Source organism: Benincasa hispida, chromosome 7, assembly GCF_009727055.1.
Source record: "Benincasa hispida cultivar B227 chromosome 7, ASM972705v1, whole genome shotgun sequence".
Lineage (NCBI taxonomy): Eukaryota > Viridiplantae > Streptophyta > Magnoliopsida > Cucurbitales > Cucurbitaceae > Benincasa > Benincasa hispida.
In genome coordinates this window covers 15,367,733-15,393,826 of record NC_052355.1, presented here as the reverse complement: position 1 = coordinate 15,393,826, position 26,094 = coordinate 15,367,733, and the positions used below count along the sequence as shown (strand labels likewise).

At 32.0% G+C, this 26,094-nt stretch overlaps 3 protein-coding genes across 3 annotated transcripts; all 3 read right to left on the bottom strand.

Moving 5' to 3' along the window:
- Positions 1 to 4,742: 4,742 nt before the first annotated feature.
- Positions 4,743 to 10,155, bottom strand: LOC120081611 (auxin efflux carrier component 4-like). The gene is made up of 6 exons (XM_039036638.1): positions 8,572 to 10,155; positions 8,201 to 8,474; positions 7,879 to 7,964; positions 6,127 to 6,284; positions 5,946 to 6,022; positions 4,743 to 5,397 (listed from the first exon to the last, which is right to left on the bottom strand). The coding sequence occupies exons 1-6, from the start codon at positions 9,785 to 9,787 to the stop codon at positions 5,331 to 5,333; spliced, it is 1,878 nt and encodes a 625-aa protein (XP_038892566.1). The 5' UTR covers positions 9,788 to 10,155; the 3' UTR covers positions 4,743 to 5,330.
- A 4,211-nt stretch (positions 10,156 to 14,366) lies between these two features.
- Positions 14,367 to 21,998, bottom strand: LOC120081876. Its single transcript, XM_039037051.1, has 12 exons — positions 21,801 to 21,998; positions 21,585 to 21,698; positions 21,336 to 21,459; positions 21,125 to 21,258; positions 20,865 to 21,012; positions 20,117 to 20,295; positions 18,152 to 18,392; positions 17,464 to 17,562; positions 17,172 to 17,317; positions 16,865 to 16,972; positions 16,646 to 16,734; positions 14,367 to 15,581 (listed from the first exon to the last, which is right to left on the bottom strand). Exons 1-12 carry the CDS (start codon positions 21,867 to 21,869, stop codon positions 15,023 to 15,025), a joined length of 2,010 nt encoding a protein of 669 aa, XP_038892979.1. The 5' UTR covers positions 21,870 to 21,998; the 3' UTR covers positions 14,367 to 15,022.
- Positions 21,999 to 24,713: 2,715 nt separating this feature from the next.
- Positions 24,714 to 25,346, bottom strand: LOC120080990 (secreted RxLR effector protein 161-like). The gene has a single exon (XM_039035673.1). The coding sequence runs from the start codon at positions 25,344 to 25,346 to the stop codon at positions 24,714 to 24,716; it is 633 nt and encodes a 210-aa protein (XP_038891601.1).
- Positions 25,347 to 26,094: the final 748 nt, after the last annotated feature.

Sequence of the window (26,094 nt, the reverse complement as noted above, 5' to 3'; positions counted from 1 at the left end):
GAGAATCATTCTTCAAGAAGAATCCCTTGATCAAAAGGACACTACCACGATTGAAACCTCTGTATTCTCTGGGTGAGAATCCAGGAGTTGTAATTAAATTATTCACCATCTGTTAACTATCAAGCGCTTCACTAAAGATCGACAGTTGCACTCTTCGCATTACAGATATATTTCTGTGTCCAATGGATATAATCAATCAACAGTACAATGACCCTTCACAAAATTTCTCGTAAGTACATTTGGGCCAAAATTACCTGTTTTGCCCCTATAGTTATATCTAACTCCTTAAGTACCACTAATCCTTCTAATGAACGATAAATCATAGTCCAACTATGCCCAAACCCCTCTCAGGCTAGGAGAAGGTGTGGTGCCACATTGTTCAAGCCCCACAATTAACCCTTAAGGGAGAAATTTATCTACTTACCCCGATGTTGGGGAAGGAGTGAATTCTTTCTTATGTAACAGGTTCCCAACTCCCCAATCAGACGAATCCCCAAAATGGTAAGCTTGTTGAGTCGGCGATTTGATCACTCTCACCCATACAAATCGAAGGACCGCCTTCATAAGCAGAATTTCACAACTCACTCAGGATTCAGGTCATGTCACCTATGGTCATCTTAGTGAAATGTAAGTCTCTATTATGAACAATGTTATATAATAAGACTAAAAATTTTGTGATCTGGTCTTATACAAACACCTTTGTATAGAATACCCCCGCTCACATGTCTCCACATGGATGATCAAGATCAGATCATCTGTAGTACTTTATAACAATTGTAACATTTACAAAGCGAGTCATACTCGTAGTGTCACCAGGATAAGTTATCCAGCCTTATCCATCTACTACAGACCATTTAGGTTATCACTTAAACATGATCCACGCGCTTGTCTCTACATACATGTTTAAGCTACAAGATAACCTTGGATATTAGTTTATTGGTTTGTGAGTTTAATGCAACTAAATGTCAAATAAAACATCACATATTTTATTAGATAAATAAGATGTTTGTACAATACAATTACAATCTATAGGACCCTACGAGATTTAGGGCACCAACCCCAACAAGGTAAGGATTGGTTTGTTTTGGATAAGATAATGGGTATTTATGTGAGTTTTCTTGAAGATCTTTGTTTCCCAGTGATTTTGGCCTTAATTTGTTGTTACCCATCACATTTTGGGGTTTGGTTGAAGGTTAGAAGTGTGGTTGGTTGTTGTGCAACATATTTGGAGGTAGTTCAGTAAGATTTTTGGTAAGTATCAAAATTTAGAACCCTTTTTTTTATTAATTTATGATGTAGTTTTGGGATATTAATCCTCAAGTTGTGGTGATTGATTTAGAACCAATCTATTGGAGAGATTGGGAGCGGTTTGGATTAAAACACATTTTTGCAAAGTTGTTTGGATTTATTTGGTTAATTTTTTATTGGAATTAGCCCCTTAATGTTGAGATTAAATTTGATTTATTATTTTAGGTCTTGTTTGACAAGGAGAAGATAAGCTTGCTTAAGTATATTTGAATTTAATTTCGAAGTAAGTAATCTTACTACTAGAATCATCTTTGAGCCAGGCAACCTAGACAGTATAATTTAATAGATTTATTTGGATGATATTCAGAAGCAAGATGTGACTAGAACTGTTTGATGAGCATGATGATTAAAGAATGTACTGATATGACTATGATTAAAGTATGTTACTGATATGACTATGTGTGGAACCTTGAGACATGTACTATGATTTATGTTGTAAAAATTTTTGAAAGCATTATATGTCAATAGATAAGTTCCTAACACTACTATGTTACTGAGTGTCGATTGGTGCCCTAATATATTTGTGAGCTTTCGAGCCACGAGATACGTGTTAGGTTTTGTTTAATCACTCACTAGATGGCCATCTAGGATTTAATTAATTATATGCATGTCCCACTAGTATATTGCATTTATTGGATATAAGTGCATAGCCTGACCCCGGTAGTGGAGTTATTTACTGAATATTTTATACTCATTCTTTATTATATTTTTTTCAGGTAAGGGTAAGGACACACTTGGGAATGACAAGAGGAATTCGTAACCATGTCACTAGGACTAGTCAATGCTTCTGCCTCATGATTTCATGTTATCATGTTTTAAAATATTAGTTTTGTAATTGAATTTAGAAAACATTCAGTACTTGCACTGTTGGTTGTTTTAGACGAATTTTTTAGTAATGTTTTGTTTAAAATTAAGAGTACCCTGATTAATGATTTTTTTTAGTTATTTAATTTTATAAAATTTATTTATTTGGTTTTAACCAATTCATGAAAAATGTCATTTTTAGATATATACATGCATATAACAACATCCTAGCACAAGTCCTAAGGAGTCGAGTCGTTACACCCGATGACTTAATGAAGGCGTTGGGAGATATTGCCTAACTCCCAACACTCCTTCCTCAAGCATCAGGAGTATGGACCAACTCCCGACGGGCACTATACGACGTCGGGAATGAGTTCATACTCCCGATGCGCCTACTTTACGGCGTCGGGAGAGAGCCTCTCTTTCGACTAGTCATCTCTCCATGAATTAAGAGAGTCTCTTTTTCTTGTAATAAATGGATCCAAATACTAATAATTTGTTCACTTGCTCTTTTAAAAATTGTAATTTTGAATTTTCACCTTATTACTTATTTACATTATTAATGAGTTAATTCATTTTTCTCATTTACTTATGAAATCCTAAGTATTATTTATTTCACAATCTATATTGGAGGGTGGAAATCAAGTGTCCACATTTCACGAAAATTGCAAAAAAAGGAAATTTTGTGAAATGCTTGATTAATTAGTACTAATTTAAAATATGTTCAACTGATAACAAGTATGAGAGGAGAACTCTATAAGATTTCAATATGAGAAGAATACCTCAAGTGACCATGTTAACAAGATGTTTAATCAATATTAAGAATGAGTCGTTGAATATTAGTTGAGCTAATATGCTTCATTTGAGTGCTATGTTATGTTATAATGAGCATATGGAGAATTTACTTGTCACTTAACAATTCATATAGAGTTTGTTGACTACAAGTCGTATTGTCAAATCATTGATTAAGAATTAAATGAGATGTCTCTAATATATATATCATTTTCATAATATTTAAAACCTCCACCCAATAAATTCCAACATATCTATAGGTAAATTCTAGAATCGTATATGAAACGTTTCGAATATCAGTCGAATTAACTATTTTCGTCAAAACTGAAGAAAAGTCCATGGAATAATATTTAAAACACGCCTAGGGTAATTCTAAGATAGATGCACATTACATGATACAAATGTGATCACAAACCATAGGATAAAAATGAGAAAAAAATGAATATGAAGAATAACTTTGTCCACTAACTTATGATTAAGAAATATGGAAAAATAAATATCTTAGGAAAAGTCCCATCAAATTTTGTTGTACAAAAAAGTTGTTTAAAAACCTAGTTGACATGTCCACCCAAATTATCAAACAAACTGGTTTTGGAGAAGCCCCCTTGGCTTTAGTTGAAAGAATTATACAAGTGTAGTTTATTTAGTGGGAACACATCTTAAAAATAAAGTGAAAAAGGCTAAAGTAAAAAAAACAAAAACAAAAACAAAAAAGTAGAACATACTTTCTCTTACTTTCCTCCTTTTTCTTTTCTTTTCTTTTCTTTTTTTTTTTTTCCTTTGGTAGAAAAAAATATCTCTTTTTTTCTCTTAAATTGATATCCTTCCCTTTTTGTTTTTAATTAATTAAGTTAACATGGTTTTTCATTAAAACCTCATACCAATGAGGTGTTTATTTTTAGGATCTTTCTCCTCTTTGTACTCTAACATGAGCATAATTCTATAATTATGATATAATTATAATATATTTATATTTTTTTAAAAAAAATATGAGTCATAGTTTCATCAAAATGTCTATGTAATATTATTTTAAAAGAAAAAGAATAGAACTTATGCTTACATTTTCAACGACCTAAATTTGACTCCAATATTTTTTAGAAATCTATTTTAGCATCTAAATTTAAAATAATGATGACAATAATAACCATTTTTATTCTTAAGAAAAATTAATCTCTCTTGAAAACTCAATTTAAGGTAAGTATATATCAAGTATGTTTAAATAGCACTTTAATACATATATTCAATATTAAAGTTAGAGTTGTGTTTAATAGACTTTAAATTTTAAAACTTGCCTAATATATATTTTAAATTTTAATTTGGCATAATATGTTCTTGGACTATATTGTTTAGTCTTTAATATTTGTGTATTATTTTGAGCTAAATAGAAATATTTTAAACCATAGATACCAAATTAAAACAAAAAATATTAGGAACCTTCTTTTTTCGGTTGAATTCAACAATTGCAAATTTGAAAATCAAACCATTAGTATTTAGAACGGTAATGAATGTGTTTAACCATTGAAAAACATATATTAGGGTATACTTATTTTTTTCCCCCAATTCAAGTTCAAATACTTTTCTCAAACTTTCCTTTTGCTTTAAAAGATGCTTTTATTCGCACTTTTTTTTTTTTCCTTTTTCCCTTTATGTAACCCAAAAAGTCCATAACACCCACTGTGTTGTACTGTATGATGCTGAAAGTACATTATCATCTCCTCATCTACTTTTTATCTTTGCAAAAAGTGCTTCTCTAAATTTACAACAACAAAACAAAGCAAAATGACAAACCATATCATATAATTGCATGACCAATCAAGTTCAAAGGACAATAATGGCCATTGACTACAAAAACTTCAATAACAATAATAATAAGCCTATATGTTTGTGTGAGAATTTTCTGTTCATTGCAATCCACATTTGAGAATATGGTTTTTATAAAATTATCAAAGTTAGTCAAATTTGTCCTCTTCTTTGAACACAAAAAACATTGAAAATTTAACAAACTTTACAAGCAAAGTTGAAAAAGGAGAGAGAAAAACAACCACTTTCCTTGATTTCCTCATGAATGTTTCCCCATTTGTCATTATTTCTCCCTCCTTTCTTCTGCAGCTTAATTAGCATTTACTTTTGCTTGCTCTTGTCTTTTCAACTCTTTTTTTTTTTTTTTTTGGCCTTCTTCTAGTATGATTTGTACTAAGCTTTGGTCCCACAGAGCAAGTAATCTCCCCAAATATTTGGAACTTTTTTGCTAACCTAATTTGAGTTTAACGCATGTCGAGTGGAAAATCAAACCTTTAGTGAACATCCTTTTGCTAATTCGGTCGTTGAAAATCAAATCTTTGAGATGATGTTCTTCCATTTGCTACAAGAAAAGAATTATAAATTTTTCTTGGATTTTGGTTGTGTTTTTGGTAATGGTGAGATTTTTACAACCCGAGAAGAATGTAGTAGACAAGAGTGATTGGAAGTGCTATTAACATCCCAAAGATGACTCTGCAATACATGGAAACACCCATCTTTCTTTAATTAGAACAAAATCCAAGAAATAGATATTAATATTAATTGGGAATGAAATAATATTACAACAAATTCAACATGGAATTTTACTTTGTTAATATCAAGTCATTATTGAACTCAAAAAGTTTTTTAAATACGTTTTGATAACTATTTGGTTTTTAGTTTATTAAACTTATAAACACTACTTTCACTTATAAGCTTTGTATTAACTTTCTACTTATGTTTACAAAGACCAAACCTGAGTTTTGAAAATGCAAAAAGAAATAGTTTTTAGATGTTATTTTTGTTTTTAGAATTCGACTATAAATTCAAGTATTTTTTTAATAAATGTAAAAACCATAATTCAAACTTTAGAAGAAACAAGTATAAATTTAAAAAAACAAATAAATAACTATGGTTAGAAATTGACAGAAAATATGTTTAATTTAAAAAAAAAAAAAAAAAAAAAAAACCAAATAGTTATTAAAGGGAGTCGAAACCATTACCAAACATGACCGAAAAGTTAGATTTTGTCAGAAACTTACGCGGTGTTAAGAATGGCAGGATGGACGTTGTACTCTTTAGCAAAAACAAAGGGAACAATGCCTTGAGGCAATGCAGCCTACAAAGAACAGATCAAGGTTACCTTTAATCACTTACATTAATGTGACATACAAGTTTTTAATCCTATAATTAACAGTGAAACAGATAGTACAAGTAATTAACCTGAACAATAGCGACGCGAAGGAGATTTCCGTGCAGACCAATAGCGACCGAAGCAGCCGCCATCACAGCCGGGCCAGTGAGGAACCTCACAGCCATGGCAAATGAAGCAACAGAGTTTCCACAAGCAATTAGTTTTGGTTGTAAAGCCATGAATATACCTATGGGAAAAAGTCATTTGGACCATTTAATGAGATTCATTTTCAGAAAGTAAAGAAGAAGAATGAACAGGAAATGTGAGCACAAGGAACTTAAAAGTTAAACCATCAAAGACACTGAGGATTGGGACCCAGATGTTGGGTGGTAGAGATTCATTTGTAGTGAAGAAGATAAATATTTATGGATTTGGTTTGTGACAGAGAATGTGAGAGAAGCAAATGGATGGTTGTGAGTTGGTGTTAATTGGCAGTATAAGGACCAAAGCCATAATTTCAGATAGAGTGGACAACAACACCAACCTAATACCTGCCAAATTTAATTTGGGATTGAAAGAAAAAAAAAAAAAAAAAATCCAAACATACAATAAATCACCATTGCTAAGTGGAAATTTTGAAAATTTCCAAACAAAAAATGTACCCTTTTTCTCCTGGTCAAAAGATAAAAACCAATCAATTAATTGAAACCTTAGACTCCGTTGGACAATCATCTAGATCTATTTGATAGTAATTGGATTTTTAGTTTTTGGTTTTTGAAAATTAAGTTTGTAAATACTATTTCCACCTATAAGTTTTTGTAGAGGGTAGTTGGGGATTGGGATGAGCTTTGAAGTTTGGGGTTAATATGTTGGTTTTAGAAAATCTATGTTTGAGGTACGAGGTTATTTAGTTGGAGTTCGTCGATAAATGTATAAAAGAGAGAAAAAAAGATATGCAAACTTCAATAATGAATACTATTGAAGTTTTGTAGAGTTGAGTTATTTAACACTAACTAGTCAATGAGCCAAATACCCCATTACTTTATTATTCATATTCGTTTTTAAAAACTGTACCAGATTTTGAAAAGTAAAGAAGAAAATAATTTTCAAAAACTTGTTTATATTTTTTAATTTGACAAAGAATTAAAATCTTTCTCACAAAAATATAAAAACTATAATATGGAATTTAAGAAGAAATAAGTATAAATTTCAAAAACTAAAATCTAAAAATAATATCTCTACCCAACTGAACCATGGTTTTTGGTTTGTGGTGTTTGAATTTGTGTTTGTTTTCTTATAACTTCTATATATTAATGTCATTTTTCCTAACTAAACATTAGAATTTTTACTCAAATTTTAAAAACTAAAAACTAATTTTTAAAAACTACTCAAAATTTAGCATAAATTTTAAAACCGCCATTAAAAAATAGATAACAAACAAATAAATTAATACGTAAGTATTTATAAGCAAGTGATAACTTAATATTTCAAGTTTCTTTTCAAAAAAAAAAAAAAAAAAAGAATAAGAATAAATAAAACTTCAAGTTCACAAACACAAACATAGAAACCTAGTAAGAGCATATTTTGATAGCCTACTTCAATAGTCAATTATTGGAAAGTTTCCAAATAAAAGAATGAACAGTACTTTGTCTTGAAGGTCAAAAGACCAATCAATCAACTACAAGTCTACACCCTTTTCGATAATGATTCCATTTTGTGCTCTTCCAAATCAGAAAATCAAAACCCCAAAACTTTTAAACAGCCATAGATTAACACGTTTGCAAGCATATAAAAAGTAAATAGTAAATAGTAATTTGTAGTAATGGTAAGTTTTGACTTACCTAAGCTAAACATTGCCATTCCAAGCCCAGCATCTGAGAGAATGGAGATTGATTGTGCTATTATTTTAGGCATAGACACATGCCAACTGCAAATTCACACACAGTAATGAGATTCAAACCAAACACTTCAACTAACAATACTTAGATGAATCGATCCTAATATAAAAAGTAGGATTTATTTAGATATATTTTCAGAAAATTAGTTAACGATGTTATGTGAAATATGAATAATAAAAATAAATTATTATCATTATAGTAATTTTGATTATGAAACAGTAAATATAACTTAAAATCAATGACGTTAAAATATAAAATATAGTACCGAAAGGCAATAAGGGACCAAACAAGGCCAATGAGACTTGAATATGTGTTTGGATTTCTAATCAACTTTCTCCACACCATGATTAAGATCAAACGTGTCATAACGCTCGTCGGAGGCATTTGTTTCGCCGCCCCACTTTCCGGAGCTGGGGTGGCTGCAGAGATGGCAGCGGCGGTACCGGAGCCAAGCTTGTGGAGCCCTATAGGAACATGTTCTTCTTTCTCATTGTCTAAATGCAACTCTTCTCCTATCAACTTTCCCTCACTTTCAGCAACTAATTAATCATAATCACAACAAATAGTTTATTGTTAAATACATTAAATAAGGTTTTTGATTACTGGGTTTTGGGTTTTTTTTTCTTGCGATTTTACCTTTTTTCTCCCCATTCTGTGGGTGATCGGCGATGAACATCCTGATTTCCTTGGCGTTTTGATCGGAGGGTCGTCCAATTTGTTCAGTAGCTCCAAAATCGGTCCCGTTGAATACATGGAGACCGTCAGTTTCTGAAACTGGCGAAGCGCTTGAACTCCAAACGAACATATGAAGCTCCTTCGCGTCATGGCTGGCTTTACTCATCGGGCCGCCGCCGTTCTGCGGCGGCGGCGGCGGCTGCTGCGGTGGTTGTGTTTTACCGCTCTTCGTGAACTCTGGATTCGGCGCTGGATAGAAACCGAATCTCGGAGAATTCGCCGCCGGAATACCGGAACTCTCCTCGAAATTCGACGGCCGTGGCGTCGGACCTCTGGACGATTGAACGGAATACAACTCCGGCTGGCCAAAATTGGAGTGCCGTCCTTGATACCCCATCAGAGAGTAGAAATCCGTGTGGTTGAAATTCGAACCTCGCGGCGTAGGGTTTCTGGAAGAACTTAAACTGTAAATCTCTGCTCCGGTGAGATTCGACGGCCGTGGCGTCAACGCAGGAAGCGAACAAGGCCCTAACGACCGCCGTGAAGCGTTTGATTTCCTTACAGTGACGTGAAGCTTGCCGTCGTTGCCAATTTCAGCGTCGGTTTCAAGAAAATCCCTCCCATCTAGCGAAACCACATCGGAATCGACTTTGAAGGAAACAATGGAGGCCGCAGTTTCAGGAAATTGCTCCATAATCAGAATCTTCGCTCCACGATACTCAAACAGAAAAAGTAAAAGCGTATACCAAATAATGCACTGCATAACAACAACTTGAACCATCAAACTTCCAGAGTTACCTCCATACATAGCCTGTAACAGAGGAATCCCCATCACCAACGTATTCGGCAAAGTCGAAAGCGAGAAAATGGTAATCATCCATTCCAGACTTCCATTTTTAGTGAAATTCGCCCAAATTGTAAGAGCAACAAGCATGATAATCTTCTGCAGAGTATCAGCAGCAATGAACCGAAAGTTCATAGCATAAGGGTCATTAGTAGAGATGAAATGAAACGAAAGCAGAGGAACAGCGAAAATGGCGACAAAGCGGTTGATCCCGGAGCATTGGTCGGGGGAGAAGATCCTCCACCAACGTACAGAACCGTAGGCCAAAATCATAGCCACATACAGAGGAATCACCGCCGTCAAGACAGTGTACAAATCCTTTCCGGTGATCATCTCCGGCGAGGAAAAACAAGTAATGGGGGTTTCTGTAGAGGTTCAAAATTGAAGTGGGTATGAAGGGAAGTGACTGAAAATTCGATTCTCGATGATGGGTAGATTTGGGAAAGAACAAAACCGTTAGATAACGAATTGTAGAGAATTTTTTGAGTGGTTGCAGAGCAGAGAGGCAAATTGCAGAGTGGAAATGGAGTTTTCCACTGTGAAAGAGTGAGTGAGTGAGTGATTTGTAGAAGGCGAGAGGGAAGATGGAAGAAGAAGAATCTATAATTTATATATAGAGAAGAAAAGAGAAGATAGATTGAGAGGATGTTGTGGCTAAGAAGGGGTGGGTGGAATGGAATGGAGATGTGGCTTTTGGGTTCTTTTGGTTTCTTTTTCTTTATGACTTTTTGGGCTTTTTTTAAGGGGACCATTCCCTAAACAATTGGGACACTACTCTCTCTAACTAACCATACCATGTGGTTGTCTTCTTCATTCTTAACCTAACCCTTGGGTTAACTTTAAACTTCCTTTCCCACCACCATGAGATCTCAACCATTTTTTTTTGCTCTCTCCTATTCCTTTTTTAATTTTTAGTTTCACAATTCAAACATTAAAAATAAGGATTCATAACTATTGTATTTACTCCATTTTCTTTTGTTATTTGTAATCTTTTCGAACGACAGGATTTCAATTAGTTCACCTTTATGCTCAAACTTACCTAATTTACTCATTTAAAATGGTTAAAAATATCAGATCTTGAGTAATACTTAGATGCACCGCATCTACATGCATCCTCGTCAATAACAAGGAGCTATATATATATAGTTCTTTTAAAAAATTACAACGTGACGTTTTGTGATTGAACAGTTAAGTGGGTTATTTATACAAATATTCTTTTATTTCTTTGTCATTGTAGACCACGTCTTAAAAGACATCAAGGAAAAAAGGTATGTATACAAAGAATTTATACGTGGAAAGTTCTTTTTTCTTTATTTCTTTTTTCTTTTTTCTTTTTTAAGGTAGAGAGAGTATGAAAATATTTGGAAAAAGATTAGTTAGAAGGGAGCTAAAGTTAGAAATTTGTAAAAGAAAGTATGTGTAGATAAGTTTGTGAGAAAAGAGTTGGTATTCATGCATGTAGAGGAAGTTAGCATAAAAAAATAAAAACCATGAGCAAAATAGAGAGAAGTTTTTAAGTGAAATGGGCATAAATATATTCTTAATTGTTCCTATTTTTACACTAATATAATATTGTCCATTATAATTTTGAAGTATAAGTTTTTTTGTGTGATATTCATATTTTCCCCTAAGGCATAAATAATTAATTAGGAAATAATTAGATTTTGCCAAAAGTAAAATAAGGATGACTCTATGGTAAATTCAATGAAGAATCCTAACCATTAATGAGAGATATGGTATATCTATATTTATATATATATATATAAGGAAGGATGGTGAAATCATATATATAATTAGATTTTTTCATACTTAAATTAAGTTTAGTTAAATTATCAATTAGCAAAGATAAAGGTTTAAATCTCCCACCTAACGTATAGTGAAAGTTGCGTTTGTGATGGTTGAAGAAAGATACTCTTTTAGTCTAGTTTTCTTGCAAACTGGACAAAAGAGAGTTCGTAGAGATGAGAGATTCAAATCACAAACATCTTAGTCACTAACACATACTATATGTCAGTTGGGTCAGGCACGTTTTAATCCTCATCCTTAAATTTAGACACTAAAAAAATATATAAACTAAAATGAAACAAAATCCAAATTATATGAATCAAAATAGTATTTTAATAGATGAATAATCTATAAATTTCATGATATTTAACTAATTATTAATACTTATTAGCCATGTCATATGAAAAGCATATTATCATCACTATCTACAAAGTCAATATTTCACAAATAAAAGTTCAAGCTATAGGTAGATGGAAGGATCGTTTTTCTAGAAGTGTTTGAAAATTTATGACATTATATACTTAAGAACGATGATGCCTTGGTTAGGGCAAAGCTAGAACATTAGGGTATTTCTTTAGGGTATATATATTTCTTAGATGTAGCACTTTCAAGATAGAGATACCTCAATGATATGAATGCATTTAAGACTCTTGCAATAACTTTTTGGAGTGATTTAAAAAGGATTAAAATCACTTTTTTTTTCATATTCAAAATTTCAAATCATTCTTTTCATTATTTAAAGGGTAACGGTGATCATTTATGAAAATCGTATGATCTAATATATAAAATCGAACATTAAGGCTCTGTTTAATAACCATTTAGTTTTTTTGTTTAAAAACTAAGTCTATAGACACTCATTCTACCTCTACATTCCTTGCTTTGTTATCCATATTTCACTAATGCTTCAAAAAATCAAGTCCAAATTTTTCTTAAAATTATAAAATATATATATAGTTTTTAAAACTTATTTTGTGTTTGTTGAATTTGACTAAGAATTTCACAAGTTTATTTAAGAAAGAATTGAAGTAGACCATTAATGAAGTGAATTTACGAAAAAACCCAAATTAAAAAAAAATAATCGTAAGCTAAACGGGTTCCTCCCCCATCCTACTCTCCATCCTTGTCCCATTTTTTCTTTTTTAATTTATTATTATGAATATTGTTTGTATTATTATTATTATTATATTTAAATTTCAAATTTTACTATTTAATGGTCAAGATAATGAATATATATATATATATGTTTGAATTAAATATTTAGATTTAGATTATATATATGAATAATTTGATAGTTTATTTCTTTAAAAAATCAATAAGTTATTATTTAGTTTGAGAAAATATGAATAATTTCTCTATAAGTTTATATTGTCTAATTAACCATATAGATGAAAAACCCTTAGTGTAAAATTTAACTATTTAATTAAATTTTTCCATGGTAGTTGGTTTATTTATTTTTTTTCAAAAAATAAAATAGTAAAAACGACATGGAGAACATGATCGCTATAAAGTTAAATCGAGTATTTCGCTGGAATGAGAAATGAAATGAGAGTGAGAAGGCATCTTCGATCCCCTATTTACACCAAACTTTGAGTATTGACACCGGATCGTCAAGATTTTTTCTTTTTGCAAAAAATATAATTTCACAAATCATGATGAAAAAAGAAGCTTGATCGTTGAGTGTTTGTGCTATTTTATGAATTATAGTCCATTGATTCTCACATTTGTTTCAAGAGATATGTCGAACCAATTAGGGATAATGATTTTTCCAAAAAAATTTCACATGAAATAATAAAATTATTCTAACGCTGAATTATTCTTTCCATCTTCTCGTACTCCTAACAAGATATTCGCCTACGGTATATATAAATAATAAATTTAGCTCATTTTATCTTTATATTCTATATATTTTTTCCTTAGCCTCTTGGATTTACCTTAAATCAAATATTATTTATGACAAATGGAAGATTTTGTTTATAAATAAATTGTTTTTCCATCTTCTAATAATCGACCAACGATGTTTGCCTTTAATTTCACTCTCATTTTTTTTTTAAATATAAGAAAATGAATTAAAATATTTTTAAATATAAAAAATGAATTAAAATATTTATAAACATAACAAAATTTTACTATCATATATCTAAGATAGATCGCGATAAACTACTATCTATATCTATTTATATTATGATAATCTATCACAAATAGATTATGATATTTTATTATTGTTTATAAATATTTCCTGTTTTTTTTTTTCATTTAGAATAATTTTTCTTATTTAAACTCAAAGTAAAAAAGGAAAACAAAATAATACAAATTTGATCATCGAATGTTTTAGAATTATATTTTAAATCCTTATATTTGTCGATTTAAGCATAGCCTATGTGCATCAATTCCATTTCTATTTAGATTGCTTTTGGATTCTGTCCTATAAAGGGAAAATTTTTAAAAAGACGGCATTGCCAAGTTTTTTTACTTTCTAAATCTACTCATTCAAAATTACATCATTTTTTTTTAGTTTTTAAAAATTGGCTTGCAATTTTAAAACATTTTTAAAGCTTAATTTCAAATACAGAAAGCTAAAAACAGAATTGTTATCTGTGCCCATTTGATAACTATTTGACTTTTTAAAATTAAGATTTATTCCTAATTAATATTTTCTTTTTTTTTTTCCTTTATTGATTTTTTGGTATCTATTTATTCACCTTTGTAAAAGGTTGATAATTGTTCTAATGATTCTATAAAATATACAAAATCAACATTTTAATTGGTTTCTGAAAATTGTACTGTTTACTCATAATTTCCTTAGCATAGTTTTTATTTTTCTTAAGTAAACATTTGAATTTTTAGTTAAAATTCAAAAAATAGAAACAACATTTCAAAAGTTTGCTTGAATTTTGAAAATAATCCTAAAAAGTAGATTATGAAAGCTTGAAATCAATAGATGGAAGATGTGTTTGTAAACTCCGATCATAACCCACCAGAGTTGCAATGAAACCCGAGGGAGGGGGCAGCATGCTTACCGAATAACAAGACGAGGTCATTGATCTTTACCCTAAATAGTACACTATATATATAAAATTGTGAAATTCGTTATATAAAAGTGACAGTTTATAACCTGTATCTTGCACGAAACCTCAACTCCAATCCCCTTTTAGTGCAACGAATATCAACTTTGGTTTCCAATTTTATGAGTAAAAGATGCATTACATTACATTCTTCATACTTCAATCAACCACAAAAAATAGGAAAACCCACAAACCCCACATTTAAATTTCAGCATTTTTATGTCCATCTAAAAACCATACCAAACTGAAAAAATAACAAAACTTCTTCCCCACCGGTTAACCGCGATCTTTCAACTAACTACTAAAAACTTTGCCACAAACCATCATTAAGAATTTACAACTACTTAATTTTTTTTTTAAAAAAAAAACAACAAATCGACCTTTTTCGTTCTTCCCACATTTCACTCTCTAAGTTATCAAAGATATAACGGTGGAAAAAGTACATCCAACTTTTAATTACTAGAAATCAGACGGTCCTGTTTATAAAAATGGCAAAATCTAGATGAACAACTAATAAAAATACATACTATATGTAGGAATATTAGAGTTGATATTGTTTTCAATGTTTATTAACTAAAATTGAATGGTTCTAACCATTATTAAGGGTGTACAAACATTGAATACAATGTCATTTCTAATGTCCCATCATACCATATATATTTTTTAAAAAGTTATATCTATGGGATTAAAAAACAAACTCTATTTTTGGGGGGAGGGGTGGTCATGTACGTTTTCTTTTGAGTTTGTTGAAATTGGGTTTCATAAGTTGAGATTGAGTACCTGTGAAGCCTTGGTCTCGGGTCAGAACTGGCACCAACGGGATTGGTGGCTTTTTCGTTGGAGCATTTGAATCAACCAAGCCAGTGCTTAGAGTATTAGGAGATATAGCCTTAGTTCTTTGTCTTGGTGCCTCAAGTCTCTCTAAAATCCTTGACGTTTTCACACCCAATTGTCTGTTGCCATCTGGAAGTGAGAGAGAAAATCCATCCGATTTGTCTTTCGAAACATAAACTGGACAGGTTTCAGAGAATTCATGGGTTACTAGCTGCTCCCAAGTTTCAGCAACTCCAGCTTCTGTGCCATCCATTGCGGTTACAATTTCAATGTCTTTTATGGAGTTCACAGTTCCTTCCAAAGAATTTGGGCCGTTCGATTCACCGGCGCCATCCATTGCGGTTAGAATTTCAACGTCTTTTACAGAATTCACAGTTCCTTTCAAAGAATCTTGGCCGTTAGCTTCATTGCCGGAGGTTCCTTCTTCTGCTGTAGGAGTTAACGACCTGTGTACACCAAGTTTTATTTTTCAGCTTTAATAATCATCGTTATAACCAAAATTTCAAAAAGTAAATTAAGGGCTACGCAATTGGGCGATACAGAATGTGGGCAATATATAATTTTTTAATTGTTTTTTTCTTAGATGTGATGACATATTAAGTTGGATATATGTTAGAATATCTTGAATATGTTATCTGGTGTTTTAAATGACCAAGTACATGGAATCTCATCGATCGATTAACGATAAGTTGTATTTGCATTTGTCATATTTACTTTGTTTATGATTTTGACCCTAATATTTAGAAAAGTATTTAATATAAACTCTCTAAAACTAACTCTAGAGGCACATTTGACATGTAATCTGAATTATTTTCTCTAAAAATAAATTGTTTCCTCCACCCGTGGACGTAACTAATACACTGTTAATGAATCATATAAATTTTTATATTGATTCTCTATTGTTTACATTTTCTATTATCTTTATTTGTCAATTTCATAATTACAAGAAATCCCCACAAATTTCCTTGAAATGTGGGATGTGACACACAAATGTGACACATATTATTGTAGGCGACAATGTTGTATGTTATCTTTGTCTCTAGGAAATTATTTGACATTATTTAGATTTCAGAAAGGAGGATAATCGTAGTCCAGGAAGCTCTTCTTTAATTAGAAAATCAAGATAGATTAGATTTCGTTCGACTCTGACAGCTTTGTTTTAGTGCATTCATCACCAATCCGGAATGTAGAGCCAGCTAGGATATTATATTTAGAATTTGTTTCTAGTTTTGTAATTTGATTCCAAAACCTTTTTTAAATCTTTTCCAAACTTCGGAAACTAAGAGAAAAAATGTATACGTTTTTAGCATGCGACTAGTATTTCAAAAACTTCTTTTAACCAGTTGAAAACTAAATAAAGAAAACAGAGTTGAAAATAGTTTTCAGAAGTTTTTTTTTTAAAGAAAATTTAACATGTAATAAATTAAATTCATTAACACCTTAGTTAATGTGAAAAAAAATTATAATATAACTCTTGGTATACAATAGGGAGGGAGAAGAAGATTAGTACCTGAACTCCAAACTATCTTTCACAAGAACGTTCAGTTTTTGGTGGAGGCCTCTTTCATGCATCAACGGGTTGTAGTCTTTTAGTCCAACCTGCAGATGAGAGAGAAAATAATTTTTAAACCCCACGAAGAAATAATTTAAAAGAGTACCATAATTGCATCTTAGTTCTTCCTCAGTTTATATAATAGTGCACCTAGAAAAGTTTGAAGGAAAATTCAACCTTCTCCAATGAGACTAGAATGGAACTCCGGATCTCCTTGCTAACATGAGTGGTAATCAAAGTCTTGATGTCTGGTACATAGCAAACTTCCTCAGAGCCGGCAAGACGCTGCAATTTTCCTTTAATAATTCAGAGATAAGCTGACAAGAAAGCTAAACCAAAATTGTGTTTTGCACACTTTGTAGTTGATCATGGGGAATAGATTCTAAATCAAAATGATAAAACACAAAGTCATAGGTCAAGACAATTATCATTACATAAAGGAAAGAACACACTCCATATATCATAAGAAAGATTCGATTATTACCCTAAGAAACATTGATCCATTTTGTGACGGTTGTAGAATATAATAGCAAGGGAAAGTAGATTCATTCAAGGTCTCCATATTCCAATTTGAAAGGCAAACCAACCCCTGATCTAATGAGTGGAGAGCACCACAAAGTCCTTGAAAAGCTACCAAATAAAGAAAGGAATAAAGAAGTAATAAAAAAAAATATCAGTTTCTTATGAAACCAGGGGCGAAGGGGTAATATGGGGATGTCATATAAAGTAGAGGTAAAGCACAATGAAACAAAATAAGTCGAGGTAGTCCTATGCACCTAAAGCGTTCAATGCAAACCGATCATTGCCTGCTGAAGCAGATTCTAACTCACATAAAGATGATGGAACTACAACATAAGCGGCTCCCATAATAACACCTACATCAAACTGTCAAAACTTAGAAAAAGAGATTCCTTAAATAGTTGACTACATTTTAATTGAATCATTGATGACAGAAGTTAAAGGTTGGGAAGAAAATAAAAAATGACCACCAGTCTTTAGTGTACGTGCAAGCATTGATATATGATAGTTTATTATCTATGTCATGTCCTGGGTTAGTCAGAAAAGTCACCAACCCATAACCTTCAAGTCAACTTAAAGGGTAGCAGGGATAGGGTTTTTATATTATAAAAATTAAAGTAGGTAAGATAACCAATTATTAATGATACTTTACATAACGGCTATAAGTAACAGTGTCTAATTTTCATTCGGAAAACTATTTCGGAAGATTCATAGATATACGACGCAAACATGGGCAGCCAACAGAGTACGAAGAGTAGTAAATTGAGCTCAAAAATCTTCTTCCACGACTAAAGTAGTGGAGCAACAGAAAAGGAAAGTATCAGACAAATGCTAATTAGCATACATTCCCTAATATCTCAAGGAAAATTCCCAAATTGTAAACATGTCAACAGGGAAGGCAGATGGGAGGCAATTGACAAAAGATGAGCTTCAGAACCAACTTACTTTCGCATAAGGTTCCCAAGTTGGTTCGTTGTACGATGTCAAATTTAATTTGTGAAGAATTTTGTTGAGACTTGGTAAGGCACTGAGCTGATGGCAGAAATAGGATTGTTTTCTCTCCAACTTTCGTTGAGTTTTTTATTATGTCAGAGGTATCCAGAAAATCCCCGCTAATCGCGCAGGAAGATTCCTTTATCCCTTTTCTTCTGTAGACTTCTAATGGCATACCATGGCATCTGCATGTCTACAACATTTTCAGTAACAGTTAAAATTCTTACCCACAGCCTAAGAATACAGAATAAAGCTACCAAATCATTCAATTTGGTAATTGGTATTTGATATTCCTACTTAGGAGAATATGAAGTCTATAATTGAACTCCCAGAAATGAAAATTCAACATTATTATACCATTTCATTTTGCAACATTTACAAATAAACATACAAACTTGAGCTATTTCTTTTTATTAGAATTTTGACCATATCCGAAAAGAGCTAAAATGATATTGAAATATTAAAGGTAAAAAACTACCAGATAAACCAAAAGTTTTTCGAGGTACTTAGATCCTCCTTTTTGAGAATTCTCTCGCGCCCAAATTCACTCACCAGAATAATGTATACCTCTTCTTCCTCACTCACTCAATTTATAACAAATCCTCTACCAACTGTCTAGACTCTACTCTAATTACTACTATATCGTTAATATCTTAATAATACTCCAATAGCATCCTATCAAAAATTGCTTTTGGAAAAAAAAATATTTAAAAGAATAATACAGTTTGGAATCAGGATAAAGCATGGTACCGTCAGAAAGCTTCAAGAAGTAAGAAGGTTATTTTCTCTACTGCCAGGCATAAACGGAAATGTTGGTTTTTTATGATTGATTCATTGACTCACATCTGTAATGCTTTTACTTTTGGTTTCTGATTGTTGTTTTCACTTATCACAGTTAATTTGCTATTTGTTTTTATGAGACAGTTAATTTGGTACTGACTGTTAGCTTGGGCGTTAGGTTAGACAACTGGCGTGTAAACTAACTTGATATATACTTTTTACATGGAATTTAGTTGTAAGAGTGTCAAGTTTGAGTTTATGGTCGATTTTATTCGTCTCGTTTCTCTGTCAGAATTCCAATGAATGAAATTTCTCCCTCTCTGATTGAAAAGTGGATATAAATTTCTCTCGAACCACTATAAGTACTTGTGTGATTCTATCCTCTTCTTCTTAATCGCGTCTCGCTTCTGTTTCTTTGATAACTATTGCTGAATTGTTGAAAATTATCGAAACAGGAAATAGTCCATGAAAGCTCTCATAAACTAATGAACTTGGATATATTTTTACTTCTCTACTGAATAAAGTTGAATGAGCTTATCAGTAACTACAAGAAAATACAATTCTCTTAATTCTCTCCAAAAAAAAAAAATAATAATAATAAAATTTCTATTTATAGGACATGGAGAATAACAAACAATGGAGGATGGCTTTCCAACCAAAAGGTAAAACCGATCTAAAAATAACAATTAAGTTCTTATTATTTAAAATTTGTCATAATGTAGTCCCTATCTCTAAAAATCTAATATAGGTGGAAGTGTTACCATTTATTATTTTACAATATAGTCACAATAGTTTGTAAGCACTAAGCAGTTCAGCGATCTTTCTAGAAAACCATAATATATAATTAGTAAGAAAACCACAATAAATCTTAATTATATTTTACATAGTAATGAATAAATCATTCCATTGTTATACTAGAGAAACTAGATTTTTACATACTAAATTGCAGGAAGTAGATTGTTACAAGTTTGAAACAATGTCGATGAATTCAATAGTTCAATAAAAGTATTGGGCCCAAAAATACTTTTCAACCCAAATTTATTTTCCCATCAGAATATGCAGAATTGATTACTCTAGAATTACTTTGACGGTAAAAATTTTAGATAAGCAATCAATAATCTGATTGACAGAATATACCTGACAAGGGGAGAAACCATCAATCATCTGCGTGACAGTCATATATAAGTTGCAGGTTATCTGGTTCGTGGAATAAATGAGGTTTCTTTTGAAATCAAAGCAAGCCAATAATGGTTCTTTCATATCATCCTTGAGGTCTTGCAACCATCGTCTCACAAGGCTTTGAAATATTCTGACATCTGCAAATTTGTAAAATATTTTAAACATTAGCTTCTTATTTCAGCTCTATCCACTGCCAATAGACAGATACGATGGACTACATATAGGAAATAACAGAGGATTACAATTTGTGATGTGAAGGTCCCTAACAAGGTTAAAAAAGGACCCATAACTACAATAAACAATTATGGTTAAACAGACGAATAGACAATGAGGAAGGATGATTTCTTAATGAGGGCCAACTAATAGATCAAGAGGATTGATGCTGATATGCATTAGTCACTCCCAGTTGTTAATGAAGTAATATCCTTGATACAATTTTCCCCATCATCAAGATTGCTCAAGGACTTCCATTTTTACATTAGATCAGAAATGGTTGAAATTCTCCAGATGTAAATGAACAAGATATGCACCAGCACCAACTACTAAGAATTTGTGGAACTGTTGCTTCTTATTAATTAAAAGTAATCACGTGAAAGATCACCACATTACTCAACGCCCACAGAGTAAGGACATCTCATGAACTCTCAACTTAATTTCTTTTTACTTGATATATGTGTAGGATAGTAAACTATTGTTCTACGTCTACCTGGAAGATATAATTTAAGAGAGAAGCCATCAAAGTCCGAAATACGTCTTACGAGCCCATTAGAATCCTCCTCTTCAATGACGTTGAGATGGCTCGACTTTTGCTTAAAGATCACAAACTCAACTGAAACGCGCATATTAACCGCCTCCTGAGGAAATTAAAAACACAATCCGAAAAAAGAAAAAAGAAACCCTTCAGCGTTATCATCCAAATTGAAGATGGACAAAAATCTTAGCAGTTCAGCGAAATAAATTGCCAACCATAAGTGTCCTTTCCAAGTTGGAATCCAAATCATAACGTGCAGATGCGCTTAGTACAATCACTTTCCTCATTACATCTTCACCTCCCCACGAGTATAGAACTTGATCACTTAACACAGCCGATAATTTCACATCTATCAGGCAGCAACCAAATTCAATTCATAAACATTCAACAGAAATGCCAGTAGAGAGCAGTTATGAAGAGAGATACCGCGACAAGAGAGGGTTTCATAGCCATTGATTTCGGGAATAAAGGCATCGGTTGGCAAATTCCCCACAGCACGATGGAATTCACGGAGACTAAAACTTCTATGAGGACTGTACGCAACCTCCAACTGTTCAATTCAGCTAGTCAAGCAATTCAGAGCCGAGAAAACTAAAATTTCAAACGCCTTTGATCTAATAGCGCCTGTCTATCTTTGTGTGTGCGAGTCAGTGAAAAGTTTTTGCAGATCCATACAAGAGCGTCATCATCAGGAACAGAGGAGACATTCTTCAAGATATAGCACAAGCCGATTCTAGCAGCGGATGATGATGATGAAACAGCATAGAGATTGGCGAGCTGCAACAAAGACTAACATATGAACACGGAACAAAAAAGAAATCGTGAGATTCGTCAGCCGGAGATAGAAGCAAGATGAAAGATTATACGAATCGGAATCCAAACTGTTCTTACATCCGTTAAGCCGGCGAGAATGGGAGGAGGTAAGGTTCTCAGATCAAGCAGAAAACAGAGCAGCGCCATTTTAGGTTGAGGAGCTCGTTTTCACTTTGCTTGCAGTTGCATTTGCCATTGATTTGGCGGGAAACTGTTGAGTACAAAGACGAGCTCAAACGAGAAGGATTCTGAACCTGGGCCCGGCGCTGTGTTTCTTAACCGCTCTCGGCCCATTGGAAGTGATGAATGATTGGAATCAGGTTTGCGCTTTCTACGTTAATAGTCTATTTAAATATGAGTCAACTAGATAAATAACAAAATTTAAGTTTTCATTTGGATGAATAGCAAAAAAAAATTTTAAAATTATAAAAATTAGAAAATAAATTAGAAAATTAGAAAATAATGATCAACAATTGTCAAAACTACCCCACATGGAATTCTAAAGAAGTGAGAGTTCCAAAACCGTTTGAAAACAACAAATACACTCTACCTAGACAACTATCACACACTAAACAATGCATTCTGACAAAGTGCCTGATCCACGTGTACAAGAAATAAACTGTTTTCTTCAATACAGACTTGCTCCTAAAAAGTAAACCTACTCTAATGGGAATATAAGATTGAAGGAATCGAAATATTAGAAATCAACTATTTTAATGTTGTCCTCAGGAGGTCGGGAAGAATGATTACTGATTCATTGTTCAAATATAGTGTATTTCTAGTGTTCGGGGCAACAAAGATATGGTCAACCCTTACACATAAATCAATTTGAGGGGACTGTGATAAAACTGACATCAACCACAAAATATCTTTATCTTCAACAATCCTAATAATATTTGAATTGGTAGAACCAATATGGTACATTGTCAAACGAGATATAGTTAACTCACTAGAGTGAAAAAAAAATTACCTTGGATATATTCCAAAAATTGTTGGAACCATGAATTTGATAGAATATGCACCTTAAAATTTCAAAAATCATGATAGTGAGAATTCTCATCCCATCGACCATCAAAGATGAGTCTAATTTGTTGTAAAATCATAGCAAAAATAGTAGCTTGTTAAAAAAACCAGAACAAGTGATATTTCTTTTTTCCAAATCGTTAAAATAATAGCAAAAACAGTATATAAAACTAATTTATTAAGAATATGAGAATGTACGACTAATTTATTAAGAATGTATATAAAAAAAATTACCTTGTATACATAACTCGATCCTATTTTTTATTCTACAATTACATGGTATTTGTAGTTTCATCAAATAGAGGGACTCTAATAAAACTAACATCAACCACAAAATATCGTTATCTTTAACAATATTCGAATTGGCAGAATCAATACAGTACATTATTAAACTAAATATATAGTTAACTCAACGAAGGGAAAAATTTTACCTTGGATATATTCCACAAATTGTTGGAACGATGAATTTGATGGATATATGAGCCTCAAAATTTCGAAAATCACGGTAGTGAGAATTCTCTTCCCATCGATCATCAAAGAGGAGTCTAATCCATTGTAAAATCATAGCAAGAACAATAGCTTGTTAGAGAAATCACAACAAAACCTAAATCGATGAACACTTTGTGTGAGTAACAAAAGTTATGGCCATTTTTTTATGAAATGGTATTTCTTTTTTCGAAATCGTTAAAATAGTAGCAAAAACAGTATATAAAACTAATTTATTAAGAATATGAGAAACATATAGCTAATTTATTAAGAATGTATATAAAAAATTATGAAAAACAATTCAAAGATTTGAATAAAATTAAATACATATAAAGTAATGAAAAACCATTCAAAGATTTGAATAAAATAAATGGATAAAATAAAAGTTAATAATATATGATATTTAAAATATACTTTGGTAGAAAAATCTGGATATTTAATTATGATGAGATTATTTCGAAAAGTGATTAAACAAAATCTAAAATAATAATAAAATATGGAGATTATGTTAACTACATGACCAAAATTAGGAGGACAATTGTTATTGAGGAATATCAACAATTACTCCGTATACGTAACTCGATCACGTTTTTTATTCTAAAATTACTTAGTATTTATAGTTTCATTAACAACAACTACTACGAACCAAACAAGGAAAAATCAGGGATTTAGGAATTTGTGGCCATGTGCATGTCACTTGAGCTGACATAAAACTTATTCTTGGGCGATTTTGTAGAATGAAACCTTAAATTTTGCCAAATACCTTATAATATATTTACGTCTAATTTTTTTATTATTTAAGAATGTTATGTAGACTTCTTAATTATACAAATATTAGGTTTCAATTATTATTATTATTATTTTGTCCTCAACCTACAATCAATTAACAATATTTCAAAAAAGAAAACTAAAAAATTTCTTGATTCCCGTATAATTTTTATTTTACCCAACTTCTTTTTTCAAAATCCCCATTCACTGATAGAAAAGTATGGAGAGAACTAACAAAAGAGAGGAAGTAATATAAAACTCCAGTACTTGAATTTCATTCCAATTAGACCTTATATAGGCTCAAAGTACACCATAAATAACAAACTAACTACCCAAAACAAATAGTACAAAACTAGCACAAAGAATAGAAACCCTAAAAACTAGCAACAAGAAACTAAATATAATCAATTCTATTTTTAACACCCTCCCATAAACTAAAACTATGCAATTTAGTATTTAGTTTAAAGTAGTAGAGGAAACCACCCCAAGTAAGCTTCAAAGCTTCACAAATGTTGCTAATTTGAGAGGCTTGGTTAAAATATCTACCACTTGATCTTTACTTTTACAGTAGCTTAGATTGATAATTCCATCATTTGTAAGATCCCTCAAGTAATGGTATCTTACATCAATGTGTTTGCTTCATCCATGCAAGACAGGATTCCTTGAGAGCTTGATTGTTGATATGTTATCACAATGAATGATAGATGCTTCTTCTTACTTATAATGCAAATTCTCAAGAATGTTCCTCAACCAAATGGCTTGACATGCACATGATGTTGCTGCTACAATTTCAACTTCAATGGTAGATAATGTGACAATTGACTGTTTCTTAGAAGACCATGAGATAGCTCCTGAACCAAGCATGAAAACATACCCTGAAGTACTCTTTCTATCATTTAAATCTCCTGCATAATCACTATCGTTAAAACCAACAAGGTTTAGTTTTTCTCCTTTTTGATAAAGTATGCCAAGACCAGGAGTTCCTTTTAAGTAACATAAGATTCTTTTGGCAGTAAGGAGATGAAGCTCAGTTGGAGATTCCATAAACCTACTAATTAAACTTACAACATACATAATATCAAGCCTTGTAGTTGTTAAGTACATCAAGCTTCCAACCATTTGTTTATAGAGAGTATTGTTGACCTTCTTTCCTTCATGGCCCTTTATGAGCTTCAAATTGGGTTCAACTGGAATTGTGGCTGAGTTGCAATTCTCCATTTGAAACCTGTCCAAGCTCTCCAGTGCATATTTCTTCTGATTGATGAAAATTTCCGCTACTGATTGTATTACCTCAATGCCGAGAAAATAGTGCATCATCCCTAGATCTGTCATTTCAAACTCTGCCATCATGGACTACTTGAATTCTTTAAACATAATCAAGTCATTTCCTATGTATATCAAATCATCTACATACAAACATACTATCAAAATCTTGTTTGGATGTTGGAATTTAATAAAGAGAATATGTTCATATGAACATTTTTCAAATCCAACTTTAATAAAGTAGGCCTCAATTCGAATGTACCAAGGCCTAGAAGCTTGCTTTAATCCATACAAAGCCTTCTTCAAGCGATATACCTTTCTTGCATTACTCTGTTGAACATATCCAAGGGGTTGATCTATGTAAACTTCTTCATTCAAGTTACCATGTAGAAAGACTGATTTCACGCTCATTTAAATAATTTTCCAATTTCTTTGTGCTGCCAATGCTAGCACCATTCGAATCGTATCATGTTTTGCAACCGGAGCGAAAACTTCATTGTAGTTAGTGCCAATTTGTTGCTTGTACCCCTTTGCAACAAGACGAGCCTTGTATTTGTCTACTTGGCCATCTTTATTCAACTTCGTCTTGTAAACCCATTTAACACCAATGGATTTTTGCCCTTTAGGAAGTTCTGATAGCTCCCAAGTGTTGTTTTTCTCAATCGCCTTAATCTCTTCATCCATGGCTTGCTTCCATTTTATATCTTTGATAGCTTCTTCAAAAATTAATGGATCACATTTTGATAATAAATCATAATGGACAAATGCCTCATCAGAAAGATCACCACTAACCTCATAATCTTTCATCCATGTTGGTCTCCTTCTAACTCGT